We start from the raw sequence: 16650 nt of genomic DNA on the forward strand, positions 1-16650 counted from the left end.
ACTTTGCACTATTTTTAAAAAATCGAAATTTAATTGAATTAGTTCCTGAAACAATTTTCTTTAAATAAAAATATCGTTTAGCCCTGGCTTGGTTTGTTTTTCTCTCTCAGCTGATTGTCTCGTAATTGTTATCAATTCATAATAGCCTCCGCTAGTCCGCTAACATCGTACGATATTTCACCGTTCACGTCATCGTTTATCACAAATAAACATTTCTCGTGTGAGGTTAAAATATTATTAGATTGCGTAAAAAGCGCAACTGGCACATACTTATTTACCGTCGTTGTCTAGAGTTTGCCACTCGTGTTTCGCGTGTGTCTATCAGTATTATAATAATATGTCGGAAATAAAATGGTACTTTTTCTCAGTGTTAATATTTTGTTTGTTGGCTCGAAACTCCTTGGGATTATCGCCGGTTATTTTAAGTGAGTACTAATTTACATTCTATTTTTCGGATTTTGTATATAAGTTACTTGAAAAATATTTTTAACACTTCTGGAATATTCTTGCAGACCACAGTGAATTTCATATTAAAAAATTAAATTGGTATTTAAGTATCAATATCGATTAAACTTCTAAATTTCCAGTTGATTATTGGTATAGTGCTTGGTATAGTATTTAAAACTGCTCTTTCAATAGAGATTCACAGCCTTAGCCAAAATTTTGATCTTTGCTATTAATTATCAACACTTAATGATCATTCATAAGAGACAGTGATCCTGTAGGGAGATGACATGAGAATTTTTTTTATATAGTAAGTATTAATTTCTATTATTTTTTAATTTACTAGTACCAGGTGATGGTGGCAGCCAACTAGAAGCAAAATTAAATAAAACAAATGCAGTCCATTACATCTGCGCAAAGACCTCCACCGACTATTATAACATTTGGCTAAACCTTGAACTTCTGGTTCCATTTGTCATTGACTGTTGGGTAGACAACCTGAAGTTAGAGTATGACAATGTCACCCGCACTACGAAGAACCCTCCCGGAGTTGATATCCGGATTCCAGGGTGGGGGAACCCAGAGCCCGTGGAGTGGCTGGACCCGTCGCATGATTCAGCTGGGACTTACTTCAATACTATTGGTGATGCTCTAGTCAAGATTGGTTACGTGAGGAATGTGTCATTGAGAGGCGCTCCATATGACTTCAGAAGAGCACCAAGTAAGTTATTTTTATTGACAACTAGCACACACTGCGGCTTCACCCTCATGGTTCCTGTTCCCACAGGGATGGGGATAAAATGTAGCCTATAGCACTCAGGAATAGTGTAGCTTCACAACAGTGAAAGAATTTTTCAAATCGGTTTAATATTTTCAGAGTCTATTTAATGCAAATTAAACAATCAATCAAATCTTTGCTCATTATAATTATAGTATAGTTAAACTTTATTTAATAGCTTTTAAAGTGATTCAAAGAATTAAACAATAAATTTACTAATTTGAGCATCTTTTTTTTTGTTTATTTGCAAGGGAATTTTTTTATCTTATATTATATTTCTAAGGGAATGTCTTAAAGTTTCAATTTGCTCTTAAATTGCTGCTCAACATATACAATGGATCACAAAAGTATTTTAGAATTTATATTATCAACACAACAAATATTCACATTATTACTATAAAAATGTGTTACTTATGTGTTGTTTCAATCAGAGTGACAAGCAAATTATAAGCAATATTTTTTTGTCCTTAACATATGTTAAGATTATTTATATTAGTAATTAATTAGAGAATTGATCTCCAATTAATTACTTATTTATTTTATTATAATTACAATGTATTTTTAATTTTTTAATGTTATTGTTGTCATAGGCTTATTGTGATTCCTCCTCAATGTCATGCTTAAATTTATATTTTTAGGGTTCTGTACATCAACAGAACAAACAGAACTATATGTAAATAATTTATTTATTTCAATAAACATCCTCTCAAAGTTATTGATTGGTAATTTTCAGATGAAAATGGAGAGTTCTTTGTGAAGTTAAAAACCCTTGTGGAAGAAACATACACAATGAACAATAAATCAGCGGTCACCCTCTTGGTGCATAGCATGGGGGGCTCCATGGGGCTCCACTTCCTGAGGCTGCAGACACAATCGTGGAAGGACCAGTACATCAGGCGGATGATCTCTCTATCTACGCCCTGGGGAGGAGCTGTGAAGGCACTCAAGGTATTTGCTATAGGTAAGACTTTTTAGTATTTATATTCTAACTTTTTATATAACTCAGCTAGCTGAAGCTAGATTCAATCAACCCAACCCATAGTTGGCTCACTGCTGAGCTCGAGCCTTGGGTAGGCCAATAATCCACCACGCTGGCCTATTAGGGAGTGGCAGATTTCACACACACAGATAATTAAAAAAATTCTCTGGTATGCAGGTTTCCTTACGATGTTTTCCTTCACCGTTTGAGACACGTGACATTTATTTGTTAAAATGCACACAACTGTAAAGTTGGAGGTGCATGCCCCGGACCCACGAACCCACGCCTTCCGGAATCGGAGGCAGAGGTCATATCCACTGGGCTATCACGGCTATTTCCACTATCACGGCTAGAGGCTAGATTAGCGATTCTAAATTAAATATAAAATGAGGAGATCCACAGGAGAACCAAAGTCGTAGAGCTCAATGAGTTGTAAAGCTGTAGTGACAATAGATGGGGCACTTCGTTTTGACTTGATTGTTGACTGTATCATTAGGTAATTTCATAATTTTGTACTCTTAAACCACAAAGGTGTGGGGAAAACTCAAAACAAAAAATACTTACTCACTAAAGTACTAACAAAAAATAATATGTATAGCAGATAGGTTGAGTAAAAAATTGTTTAGTTTTACTATGTCAGTTGCCCGGTTCCTTAGATTGCGTGTTGTTTTGGTTATTGAATCGCTGTTGTTTATTCCTTAATTAATTATATTATTAATCGTGACGCGTGTCTATTGAAATTTAATTGCATCAGATCATTGTTTAATCTCATGTTTAGGATATAACTAAACAACTTTCATGACGCCATCTTTGTAGCAAAAACATTACGTGCTTGCATTTTAGATTATTGAATGAATTATATTCTTCAGTAAGCAAAACCAATAAATCTCTAGGGTAGGTACTGGGTGGCTTTTAAAACACTGTGGAATCTGCTTTTCAAACCCATCATGGTGGTTTCGGCATTTTATATAGGGAGACAAAAGACAAAATTGTTTCAAAACGATCAAAATAATAGGTATTCCTCTAATAGGATTTATTGTGAAATATATACCTAAAAGGTTTTCTAGTAAGTAAATAAATAATGCGAATTCAAGTCATCATGACAATTCAATATTTATTAGAAGTTTTAGTAAGGAAAACCACAACCAATACCTACAGAACAATTATTTCTTATCCATGACTATACCTACTATAAAATTTGCTCGACGCCGAGGGTTCTGTATACTCTTCAAATGACTTATAATTTGGTATTAATTTTAAATGTGAGTTATACCTAATTGCTACATTATCTGTAAGTAACTAAAGGACGCCTGTGACTTGTCCACGAGAAAATCGATGAAATTTATTCCCTTTTTTTAACACATATAATTTTATTATTACAACTTTACATTATTAGGTCTGATCACTTGAAGTTTAAAATTTACGCCTCAGGTTATGGGCGTCACTTTACGGGAGATATTCCCATGGTTAGGTAACTGGCGGTCTGTTTTTGACTTGCGGAACCCTAAAACCAATACAATCCAAAAAAACATGATCGTTAGATTGATCGATTAAACAAAAATGTTTTGCTTACCTTACATAAGTGAATAGTGTTTGTTATACCGTCACAATACTCATAGCATACCTATTATTGCTCACGCGAGCTATCACCATTTTATCTCTAGCCTACATAATTATGTTTATCTGTACAGCCGTATGTCATCAACCTTAGGTATCATTCGCACGATAGTTAAAAAAGCGATACGTTAAATCCCACCGTTGCCGCGTTTATAACGTTTTTGATTCAATTCATGGTCTATTTCCAAAGCCCAAAATTGTAAATGTAACGCTGCTCGATGAAAAAGCGTCGTAGGTATTTAAAAACGCTGTCGTGTGACCATATACTTGGGAATGCATTTTTTTGTATTTGAACGCCTTTTTAACGTCCGTTAAAAAACTCTCGTGCGAATGAGTTGTTACTTATTGACCGCGGTAAACATTATGATTCGTTAGGTCTGGTATTCTGCCTCGTTTATCCAGACCTACTATGATTTAATAAAAATCACGTAATTTTTATTTGTCTGCCGAAGGAAGCCTAAGTGTTTATTCCGTGCATCGTGAACCATTCGCACGCAGATTAGCGCATATGCGTCCTTCGCGTATGAGTTCATCGTTCATGTTTAGGCGGGTCGTGATCAAGAGTGGCCCAGTCATTGTAACTATAGCTTAGCAAGTTCGTTGATGACACTCTCATGATACGCGGGAGACGGGGGAAAGGACTGCGCGGGTGTGAAGTCATGCGTGCGAGGCAGAAGAAAAGACTGCCCGCGGGGCATCGGGAGTGTTACAAACGAATTTACCAAGCTGTACATAGGCGTCGTACCTATCTGTGTCTCATTCTTTGTCATGAGTCTGTCTAAACCATTATATCATCATATAAGGGGTCATAAGATTCGTCTCAGTTGGCTATATAATTACGCAGCTGGGTTTATTAATTTTTTGATACTGTGGGTACATGTCATTTATTTGCTCAAGCTATTATGCTTTTCAGGAGACGACCTGGGCTCTCTAATGCTGAGTCAGAGCACGATGCGCACGGAGCAGATCACATGCCCGTCCCTCGCGTGGCTGCTGCCGTCGCCCAACTTCTGGAAGCCGACCGAAGTGCTCGTGCAAACGGACAAGTTCAACTACACCATCAATGATCTTGAGAAACTTTTCAAGTAAGTGCATGTCACCATCATCATCATTTACATCGTCATCCTATTTTAATGACTCACTACAATGCCAAAACTCACTCCTTATGTGGGCAGATCTTCAGTTTAATTGTGTAGTTTTGTCTATTGATATTTTGATTAGAGTTTACATTGTCAGCTGTTTAAATATGCAGTTTTAGTTAAGAAATTTCACTGCTTTCTTAGAAGGCAAAGCTCAGTATTTCACAGCTAAACCCAGGACCCCAATGATACGAAGCCACATAGGCTAATCACTGGAGCAACCGGTAATAAAACGGAAGGCGCTGGTAAGTTTATTTGGATAACACGAAGCCTTCCAGTTACGAATGGGTCACCTAGGGCCACCTAGGGCCACCACCTAGACCATACGAATCTCACCGATACTCAAATTCAATTCAGCTTGTTTTAATGTACGTACGACTGTGTGTGCAGTGACCTGGACGTTCCCAACGCGTGGGAGATGCGCAAGGACACGGAGAAGTACTCGCGCGACTTCTCCGCGCCCGGCGTGGAGCTGCACTGCCTCTACGGGTACAACATCTCCACTGTGGAGAAGTGAGTTCACTGACTCTTCTAGCTGTTTCATCCATACTGCATACACGGAGAAGTACTCGCGCGACTTCTCCGCGCCCGGTGTGGAGCTGCACTGCCTTTACGGGTACAACATCTCCACTGTGGAGAAGTGAGTTCACTGACTCTTCTAGCTGTTTCATCCATACTGCATACACGGAGAAGTACTCGCGCGACTTCTCCGCGCCCGGTGTGGAGCTGCACTGCCTTTACGGGTACAACATCTCCACTGTGGAGAAGTGAGTTCACTAACTCTTCTAGCTGTTTCATCCATACTGCATACACGGAGAAGTACTCGCGCGACTTCTCCGCGCCCGGTGTGGAGCTGCACTGCCTCTACGGGTACAACATCTCCACTGTGGAGAAGTGAGTTCACTGACTCTTCTAGCTGTTTCATCCATACTGCATACACGGAGAAGTACTCGCGCGACTTCTCCGCGCCCGGCGTGGAGCTGCACTGTGGAAAAGTGAGTTGACTGACTCTTCTAGCTGTTTCATCAAACATAGGAGGATCACCAAAACTACTAAAGTTCGACTTAAGAAATGTCATGTATTTCCAATCTTTCTCTGTGGTGCGCAAACGTGGTCCTTGCGTCCATAGGACCGTCGCAAGAAGGATGTGGTATTGGAGATGTTTGTTGAGGATTCCTTGTTGAGGATACTATCCTCAAATTATCTCTTTCGCTATGGTTAAATTTAACCATTGGCGTATCTAGGATTCTTTCCTAGGGTGGGCCTGGCCCCAGACATCAAGTCTATAATTAGTATCATAACAGAAATAATAGTATTGCATATTGGTAGCCCAAAATTCTTGGGTGGGCACAAAGTCCATTATAGGCTAGACCACCCGGCCCACCCCCTGTGAATTTAACTAGCACTTAATATTCCAGGCTAGTGTACAAGCCAGGCACGTGGCTGGACGGGTCACCGACCCTCGTCTCCGGAGACGGCGACGGGACCGTCAACCTTCGCTCGCTCAGCGCCTGCGAGCGCTGGGGCAAGCGACGGTTCGGCTCCACCGTCAACAAGCGGCCCATCAAGTCCGTGCCACTAGCCGCGGCCGAACACCTCAAGATACTGCACGACCCGCGCGTCACCGACTACATCACCGCTGTTATGAAGATTGATTAGAGCAGTAAGTTATACTGAAGTTAATGATCTCTAGATTGTAGGTATAGTAAGCGGCCTGTAAGTTGATCAATAAGCAGTAAACTGTAGCCATGTGGCATGTCGATTCTCTTTCTTCCAACGCTAACTCTTATAAAATGTATGGGGATGACATTCACTATCGACAGTTTACGTGATAAAGTTGTCAATCGGATGTGTCATTCCCATAAATTTTGTCAGTTTTCGAAGCGTTAGCGTTTGTACACATGGCTTGCCACATGGCTATAGGTCCTTATTTTCGGGTGTTAGCGCCACAATTCAATCGCCAAAACGCCAAATTTTTAATCATTTTTTATTTAATATACTGGGCAACCATGCAGCACGGGTTTTAACACTGGTTTATAATTGTATCTGCGCAGATGACCACCATTTTGGTTAACTTACATGCCAGAGTCATAATAAGGTAGAATTTCCTTTGAAAGTTTTACCGTATCTGATTATGGATTGTGGCATTTAGCAATTTTTGAATAACTTGGAAAAAAACACTTCCATAAAAATATTTATATTCAAGTTTTCGCTAAATGAGCTCTAATTTCCAATTCAAATAAGTATTGCAATAGATAAGAAATAATGGGAAAATTTTAAGGTTAATAAATTTTATAAATCTCGGACTTTTTCCAGTTTATTCATCAATGGATAACAATAAAGTTAAAAATTATATTATGTAGCATAATTTGCATTAAAAGATTTTAAATTGTATAAGGATAGTGGGTTATGGTTCTGAAATGTTGTGGATCTGGGTTACAAAATATCAGTAATTTTAATAGTCAAATATAATGTAAATATTACCTACTCGAACTTTATTGGTTATAGTGGTTTTATATGTAATGTATTATGTATCCAGATTAGTGTAGTTTTAAGGAAGGAATGAATTATTTTGCATATTTATTTTATTTGACAAAAAATCAAATTAATATAATATTTAGCAGAACTGTCATCCTAAAATTCAATGTATTTATATCCTTGAGAATATAAAACAATATTATGAAATAATAGTCAATTTTTGTGCAATAAACGCTACCTCTAAAAAATATTAAAAAGCTTATTTATTAAGTTTATTTGTGCTAACGTGTTTTGACTCTTGAATTTCAATTATTAATACTAGCCAATCTTGCCCACCTTCTCATTGTATAGAGAAATATAATCAAAGGAGACCGACCATTTTGACCCCAGTACGCAATACAGAAAAAAAAATGAATGACGAAAATTGATTTATTTTTAAAACAAATCAAAATCACCAAATTGTTAATATTTTTTAAATTGAGTTTTTAGTTAAAACCATGCATTTATTAATATAGGTACTTACCAAAAAGTACCTACAATGAAAAACCTGTCTAGGGCCGGTCGCATACACTCGTTTTCCCCGTTTTCCGTATTCGGAAAACTGAATGCATAAAATCAATATAAAATACATTAAATGACGCACAAGTACGTTTTTTCCGAACGGAACCAATTCCGCTCGTACGTAAAGAATGCGAGCCCTTTGCGACAATATACATTCCGAATGAGGAATAACGTCTGCGGTAATCTCACGGAATTCCAAATCGAAATTACGCATCAAGGTGTTGATAGACTTGAGCATTCGCACGAATGTTTCATCACAGAAAAAAATACGAGATCATTTTAGCGAGCGTTCTAGCGAGCAGATTTGCTTGATAGAATCGAGCGAGAGAGAATTCTCAAGATGTTCGTAGCAATATTTGGCTCTATGCTTGGCTCGTCTTCAGTTCCACAAATATAAAAATGCCCGATGTTCTGTTACAAGTGAATGCTCAAGTCTATCAGTACTTTAAGGAAAACAAATACGCATTTTGACGACCTCCTTGGCGCAGTGGTAAGCGCGGTGGATTTACAAGACGGAGATCCTGGGTTCGATCCCCGGCTGGGTCGATTTTCTTAATGGATCCAGGTCTGGCTGGTGGGAGGTTTTGGCCGTGGCTAGTTACCACCCTACCGACAAAGACGTACCGCCAAGCGATTTAGCGTTCTGGTTTGGTTTTATACTCCTCCAAACAAGTTAGCCCGCTTCCGCTTGCTTCTTAGATTGCATCATCACTTACCGTCAGTTGAGATTGCAGTCAAGGGCTAACTTGTAAAGAATAAAAAAAGTAAAAAAATACGGAAAACGAGTGTTTGCTGCCGGTCTTAAAGTGATATTATTATTTAATGTCTAAATTTGTCTCTCAATGTATGAAAATGGTTGGTATCTTTTACCCCAACGTACCAATGGCAGTCAGGTATACGCCGGCCCTAAGACAAGCGTCCCATAGTGATGCAGCATGACATTTTATTATATTGCATTTCTCAAGTCACTCGAACTTTGAGCAATCCAAGCTTTTATGGCTGTGATACATGGACTTCTCATTTGAAATGCTCTCGATTTATTTTATGTATTTGTAAAATAAGAAGTAATAATTTTAAGGTATTCTCCCGGATTTTGAAACGCATAATATATTTATTTTTGTTTTACAACTTGTTTGTTTTTTTCGGCCCTTGCAGCCTTTTCACACTAGAGTTTTTGATTGTAAACTTATCGCGCCTATGTACTTTGGCCTTACGATACGAATCCATAATGTTTTGACATTTCGTACCCTGACGCCATTAAGCTTATAGCAGGATTGTTTCGTAAAACGATTTTGGACATCAACAATTTCGTTATAGCTTGGCAAGTTTGTTGATGATACTCCCGTGATATGCGGGCGACGGGGGGAAAGGACTGCGCGGGTCATCGCTACCCCATCCCGGCACGCGCGGTCCATTGGGAGTGTTACGAACGAATTTGCCAAGCTATAAATCCATTATCCAATATCCATCACTTACTGAACATTACTCTTAAATAAGATGGGCAGAAGTCATGATGGTTTGAAAGGTTGTGGTAAGCACCCCTGCAGGCTTATTCACTAGCTTGGATATAATATGCTAGTTGACATATACGAAATTGAGATTCTATGTAATAAATGTCATCCGGTGCTTACTGGTGGGTATCATGCAGTAGGTAGATGACATTTCTCAATTGATTTGATGTTAATTTTAATAAGTTGATAATAATAAATACTAAAATAGTGAATAGGCCAGCTGGTTAGCTTAGCAAAATTATACAGTAAGTACGTTTTATTAGACGTTTAGGAAACTCTAGTGTGAAGATACTCTTCACGATGCCGTCAAATAAGTGGCGTTTCAGTATTCAATGTTTTAAAAAATAATTTTAGTTTATTTAATAAATAATATAAAAAATCATAATATATGGATATAATCCAAATATTGTTGAAGCTCAGTTAAATAATAATTTTTATATTTCAGTGATAGATATATGATATTAGTATAAATTTACCTTTGTGTGTTTTAATCCACGAATTTATTTTGTTTATGAATTAATTATGACTTAAAATAATGTAGTCATAATAATTTCGAGACATCAAATTGCTTACATGTTTACTAAAGGTAAACACGTATTTAATTTATTCGCCATAACGCGTGAAAAATAATAATAAATGAAATAAATAAAGAATTTAAAAACATTCAACAAGTTTTATTGTCACCCTACACAACACTTCCTACAAATCCGGACTGTCCTCCCGATTCCTGAAAGTAAACATTAAGGTATTTATAATACGCTCACAAATGTGCGGCCAGCTTTAAGTAAAGCAATGAAACACATAGTCGTAATAAATATGTAATATAGAAACTTACATCACCCACTACATCAACTATTTCAAACTTAACCAAGATAAACAGTCGCCTATACCACACCGGAAACATACTGTACAAAAGACTGTAGACCCAACATGTGGCCCACGACATATTATTTCGTAAAGACAAATCGACCAATCGAATCGCAAGTAATTCTCCGTAAGCTCTTTTCATCCTACCGTAACGAAAGCTCTTTTTCTTCCCTAGTTGTCGTTAGTCGCATGTTAAGCCTACAGATTTGTGACAGAAATTTAATTATTAGGTGTATTAAGTATGTCTCCGCCTTAATGCCGAATCTGAACTTATTTATGCCGAACATTAAAATAAAGCCCAACCTATATCTTACTTTACTTGCACTACAACATGAAAATAACCGTGAATATAAAAACAAAAGGAACTAGAAATACAATAATAATAGGGGTTAAAGTATGAAATTGCCGTTTTATTGCAATAGGTTTTTTGAATTGACATAGAATCTTCATGGTTTTTCGAATGAAACTTTTTTCAAATGGTTTCTATGATGTTCTTTTTTTAAAAAATGTGAAACATTTGAATATCGGCTTTCAATTATTTTTGTTATTCAATTTAGACAAGAAAGATGAATACTGCGAAAATTCGAGTGATTTTTGAATACGAGTTCCGACGCGGAACTAACGCGGCAGAAACAGCCCGCAATATCAATGCTGCGTTTGGAGAGGGGTCTACTAATGAACGCCCCGTGCGATTTTGGTTTAAACGCTTTCGTGATGGAAATTTCGACTTAAAGAATGAGCCACGAGGAATACCGCCCACACAGGTGAATAACGATGAATTAAGAGAGATAGTGGAAGCCGATCCTAGTCAAACTAAGGAATTAGCGGTATGGTTTAACGTTACCTTACCCACAATATTGACTCACTTGCGTCAAATCAATATAATAAAAAAATACGAAAAATGGGTGCCTCATGATTTGACTGATCTGCAGAAAGAAACGCGTGTTGAAACTTGTGTTGCCTTGTTGACCCGGTACAGAGATAAAGGAATATTGGATCGAATTGTAACATGTGATGAAAAGTGGATTCTTTATGATAACCGGAAAATAGGGAAAATAGTTTTCTCCGATCTGGTCAAGCAATAACGGCAGATGTCTATTGTGCCGAACTCCGAACCATGTTGACAAAACTAGCAGTTAAACAGCCCCGACTCATGAATCGATCTTCACCATTATTGCTCCACGACAACGCGAGACCTCACACAGCACGAGAAACCATTTTAACCCTTCAGGAACTGCAGTTAGAAACTATTCGTCATCCTCCGTATTCACCAGACCTTGCTCCAACGAACTACCATATTTTTCGTGATTTGGACAATTATCTACGTGACAAAGTTTTCTTCCCAGGAGGCAGTACAAAATGCTTTCACACAGTTTGTGCAGTCTAGATCGTCGGAGTTCTATCGCAAAGCCATTAATGACCTTCCCATTAGATGGCAGCAATGTATAGATAATAATGGCAACTATTTTGATTAAATAAATTTGTTAAAAATTAAAAAATAAACAATTTAGATTTTCAGTACAAATCGGCAATTTCATACTTTAACCCCTAATATTTTATGTATATAAGGCGATAATACAGACTCGGCATTGACTAAAGCAAGTAGGTAATAAAAAAGGTAAATATTTAGAGCTAAATGTTACACATAGTGCCACAAACTTATCTGGCCCGGTCGAAGTTGTCGCGCTTTAGAACGAATGAAAGAAAATACACTTTATTGTACACCATAAAGAACATACAATACAAAAATGCACAATGCTATCTGAAAAATACTTCAAAAAACATACATACAGCCGAACGTAGAACCTCCTCCTTTTTGGAAGTCGGTTAAAAAGTGATCTTTTCCAGGCAACCTAGTGATAATGAAGAAACTAATAATAAACATTATAAACAATATAATGTTTTGTATAATATTTTTCAAAATGGCCACCTCCGTGACGTTAGGTCCAGTTTCAGCCACCGGGTCAGAAACGTTTGTGGCAGTATACAAGTTGAGGAATTTTACAGATTAATTATACAACTGTCAATAAGTAATTTATACCACATAATAATAATAAAAATATGGTTTTTGAAGTGATCCATACTCCATAGTTATGACGACAGAGAGGAGCGAGTGGTACGGGATACGTCATTAACTCTGGGAATCTATATATATAAAAATGAATTGCTGTTCGTTAGTCTCGCTAAAACTCGAGAACGGCTTAACGGATTAATCTTATCTTGGTCTTGAAATGTTCGTGGAGGTATAGGGAAGGTTTAAAAGGTGAGAAAAAATCAAATAATTTCCGGGAAAACCCTAAAAACTGCCCTTTTCCCATACAAACGTTTAAGAGTCAAGCGGTAGGGGTAGGGTAGGGGCAGGGTAGGGGTAGAGTAGGGATAGAGAATAAGTGCACTTACGTCAAAACGAAGCTTGACCGGGTCCGCTAGTCGTAATATATAAATACGAAAGTTCCTCACGATACCTCGAAATCCGCTCAACGTACCAAGTTGATATTTGGCAGGGAGGTAGTTCGTAGTTAGTAGATGTCCACTAAGAACGGATTGTGCGAGAAGGCCGGATTGAGGAGGTCTAAGGGCGGACGAAGTCCCGGGCGCCCGCTAGTTCTTTATAAGTAAGCCCTTGACTACAATCTCATCTGGTAGTAAGTGATGATGCAATCTAAGACAGAAGCGGGCGTTAGAAGAAGAAGACTTATTGGAGTAGGATGAAAATCCACACCCTTGTTAATAATGAACCTTGCCGTTCCCACACATTGCCCTCTGTCGTAATAACCAGCACCCTTGTTAATCTGCACTAACACTAACAAGCAACCAACGAGATAATCTCGTGAAGAGAAATAGACAAAATTCAACCAATAGCGGTGCAGCCAGAAACACCGATATCTTTTTCATTGATGATGAGATTAAGAATAATAGGCAGCTGGAGCGCATGGAACACGACGGTGTCGTAGCCACTTTAAATACGAAATTCAAAAACGAATACATTCTCGAGTCAGTACGACACAAACCGTCGCATCATAACTTTCAATACAATAAATTATACAGCTTTTTGTCGACTTGTGATATTTTGAAAACTGAACAGTTTGGATTTAGGAAAAATAAGTCTACTACATTAGCGTGCTTTTCATTAATCAAAAGTGTGACAGAAAGCCTTAATGAAGGTGTAGCTCCTATAGCAGTATACCTTGATATGAGCAAAGCGTTTGACTTTGTTGAACATAATACTCTTCTCAAGAAACTGGAACATTATGGCATAAGAGGACCAGCACATGATTGGTTCGAATCGTATTTAAGGGATAGGAAACAATGTGTTGAAATTTGTAACATTGTCGGTACTACTAAAATAATATTTCGATCGTGTTATCGAGAAAATAGATTTGGAGTACCACAGGGCAGTGTTCTTGGACCCTTACTTTTTCTCCTTTACATTAATGATTTGCCTAATACAACAAATCATGAATGTATCCTTTTCGCAGACGACACCACTCTGTTAATTAAATGTAAACAACATCAAAATATTGAAAGTGAATTAAAAGGTGCAATAACAGGTGTGGTGGAATATCTTAAAAATAATAATTTAAATGTTAACATGGGCAAAACGAATATAATGCGATTTCAAACTTATAAATCTCAACTACAAAAGATTTATATAAAACTAAATGATACGTGCATTCAGGAAGTGGATGAAAATAAATTTCTAGGTATTACATTAGATAAGTTTTGTAATTGGAAGGCTCATATTCAACAACTTATTCTAAAAATTGACAAATATGTATATGCCTTAAGACGCATAAGGCAAGTTGTATCTGTGGATGCAGCAATTCTAGCATATCATGGTTACGCCTCTTCCTTATTAAGATATGGATTGATACTTTGGGGTAATTCAACTGAAGCGCATCTAGCATTTAAGGCACAGAAACGTTGCATGAGGGCTATATGTAATGCTGATTGGACGGATAGCTGCAAGCCTTTGTTTAAGAAGCTAAAAATTCTACCACTTCCATGTTTGTACATATTTGAAATCTGCATTTTAATAAAAAAGAATCCCGAATATTTCATGTTTAAATCAGAATTAAACCCAGAATCAAGGCTCAAAAATAAATTATGTGTACCCTACCAACACTTGGCCTTGTATAGGGATAATGTGTATTGCTCAGCTATACGTATTTATAATAAGTTGCCACCGCACAGTTACGACATGTCATTTTTGTCTTTTAAAAAATATTTATTGAAATTATTATTATATAAAAATTATTACTGTGTAAAAGACTTTTTAAATGACAAATTCTGAATGCAACAATAAATACGTTAATGAAACAATAAATAATCAGTTATGATTTTCTTATAAATTATTGACAATTTTAATTTTAATTTCTGACATTAATTTTTAATTTTTGACTTCATTTTTTTAATTATATGACATTGATTGATTTAATGTTGCATTACACCTGACATAGCATTTATATTGACATTGTTTAATTTTAATGGATTCTGATAGTATATTAATTATTTATATTTGATGTTAAGAATGCTTCGTCAAATTATGCTAATTGTACTTGTATTTTTTTTTTTATTTATTTATACCATGTTCACCGATTGAATATTTAATTATGGAATTATTAGTTAGTATAATATTATTTTTTAATATTCATACACCTGTCAAGGTAGAAAGTATGTATGTCTATAGCAAGTTCTGTAAACCTTCTGTACTTTCTCATGAATAAATAAATTATTATTATTATTATTATTATTAATATTATTCAAGAAAAATGGCGTCATAAGTTTTTAAATATTTAAAAAACTGTTTACAAAAACGAATGAAATAAGATGGAGTATTTTTATTGGTATTGATTATTATATTAATTAACGTAATTGTTGTTAGTTTTAAATTTTTGAATACAAATTATGAAAAAGTTTGTTTATGCGGATGTCAAGGAGACGCGTGACGTTTGTTTTTTCCATGAGTTTCACCGCTTTCACCACGCTGCTTGTAAAGACTCAACTCTGTATGATCTTTATTCTGTGGGACAGGGTTAACTCCGCCGCCATTGGACGATATTTTGTCTATTTCTCTACACTTGGTCGCATGTTAGCACGCCTGACGAGGACCTATGCGGTTTATCTACAACGTTTGTTCATGAATCGTTTATTTTATTTATTTCATTAACAATCTAATGGAAATGCTTCGGACAAAATTAATTTAATGTACAAATTAACTCGTATCTTAATTAGTTTTAAAAATTAATTTAGTTTTATTAATAATAAAGTACTTACATAAATTAACCTCAGTATAAAAAAAACCCCTTACAATTAAACAAATAAAGTTATACATTCACACATTTAGATCATAATAGTCACATTTTTTCCTTAAAATGAAGTGCAAACAAACATACAGAAACAACATACAAAGTATTATAATTATGCACTTATCAGTAAAATATACACCATTAATTTTCGATCATAATAACATGACTTATTAAATTATAGATCAGCATTGATATATACTAACAGAAACTATTATAATTTCCTAATTTCAGCCGCGTAGTTCCTGTTCCCGTAAGAATATGGGCATAATAGTTAACCTATGACACTCACAAATAACGTGGTTTTCTAGTGGGAAAAGAATTTTAAAAATCAGCTCAGTGTATCCAGACATTATCCCCTACAATACTACAAACTTTACCTCTTTATAATATTAGTACAGATTTAAACCAATCAATACGTTTCTTCTTGTTTCATAGTAACACAAAAAGGGAATAAATTAATTAATAATTTAATTGCAATTATAATTTTATACAAATTAATTATGATCTAACATTTCACTAACGAGGAATGGTGACAATTGACTTTCGTGAACTTAATATATAATTTAAAATTAAAAAATATCACAATTTAAATATAATAAAAAGCCCTTCTACTTCACGAATACCATTTAACCTATAAAGTAGTGACTACCAAGAGTTTGTAGGGGGGGGGGGGGGGGGGGGGGCAAAAAAAAAATTGAATGAAAGCCTACTTCCCTATGTCAAAACAAACGTATGTTTTTATAGTTAATCTATTCTGTAAGTTCCAGCTTCAGATGTAGTACTAAGATCACCAACAATTGAAGTTTTTCAAGTTTTTGAAGTGCAAGTCACTTCATAAGGGAGGGTAAACCGCTTTGTAGGTAACTTATTGTGTTTTTAGCTGAAATGCACTTGACAGAGTGAACTTCGGACTGATTTTACGACCATAGACTATTTTAAAGTTAAATGTTGTTGCTGTCAATTTATT

The 16650-nt window shown here is 36.1% G+C and overlaps 2 protein-coding genes across 2 annotated transcripts in view; one reads left to right on the forward strand and one right to left on the reverse strand.

Annotated features, from left to right (window-relative positions):
• Positions 1–10170, forward strand: LOC112051868 (phospholipase A2 group XV). The gene is made up of 6 exons (XM_052891355.1): positions 1–425; positions 791–1165; positions 1956–2183; positions 4732–4903; positions 5348–5470; positions 6376–10170. Exons 1-6 carry the CDS (start codon positions 338–340, stop codon positions 6614–6616), a joined length of 1227 nt encoding a protein of 408 aa, XP_052747315.1. The 5' UTR covers positions 1–337; the 3' UTR covers positions 6617–10170.
• LOC112051859 (TBC1 domain family member 20) overlaps positions 10167–16650 on the reverse strand; it is a 21389-nt gene continuing 14905 nt past the window's right edge. Inside the window, exon 9 of the mRNA XM_024090672.2 lies at positions 10167–10234. Within this exon, the coding sequence (XP_023946440.2) occupies positions 10207–10234 (28 nt within the window). The 3' untranslated portion in view covers positions 10167–10206. The remainder of the gene's footprint in view (positions 10235–16650) is intronic.

This window comes from Bicyclus anynana, chromosome 3 (assembly GCF_947172395.1).
Source record: "Bicyclus anynana chromosome 3, ilBicAnyn1.1, whole genome shotgun sequence".
Lineage (NCBI taxonomy): Eukaryota > Metazoa > Arthropoda > Insecta > Lepidoptera > Nymphalidae > Bicyclus > Bicyclus anynana.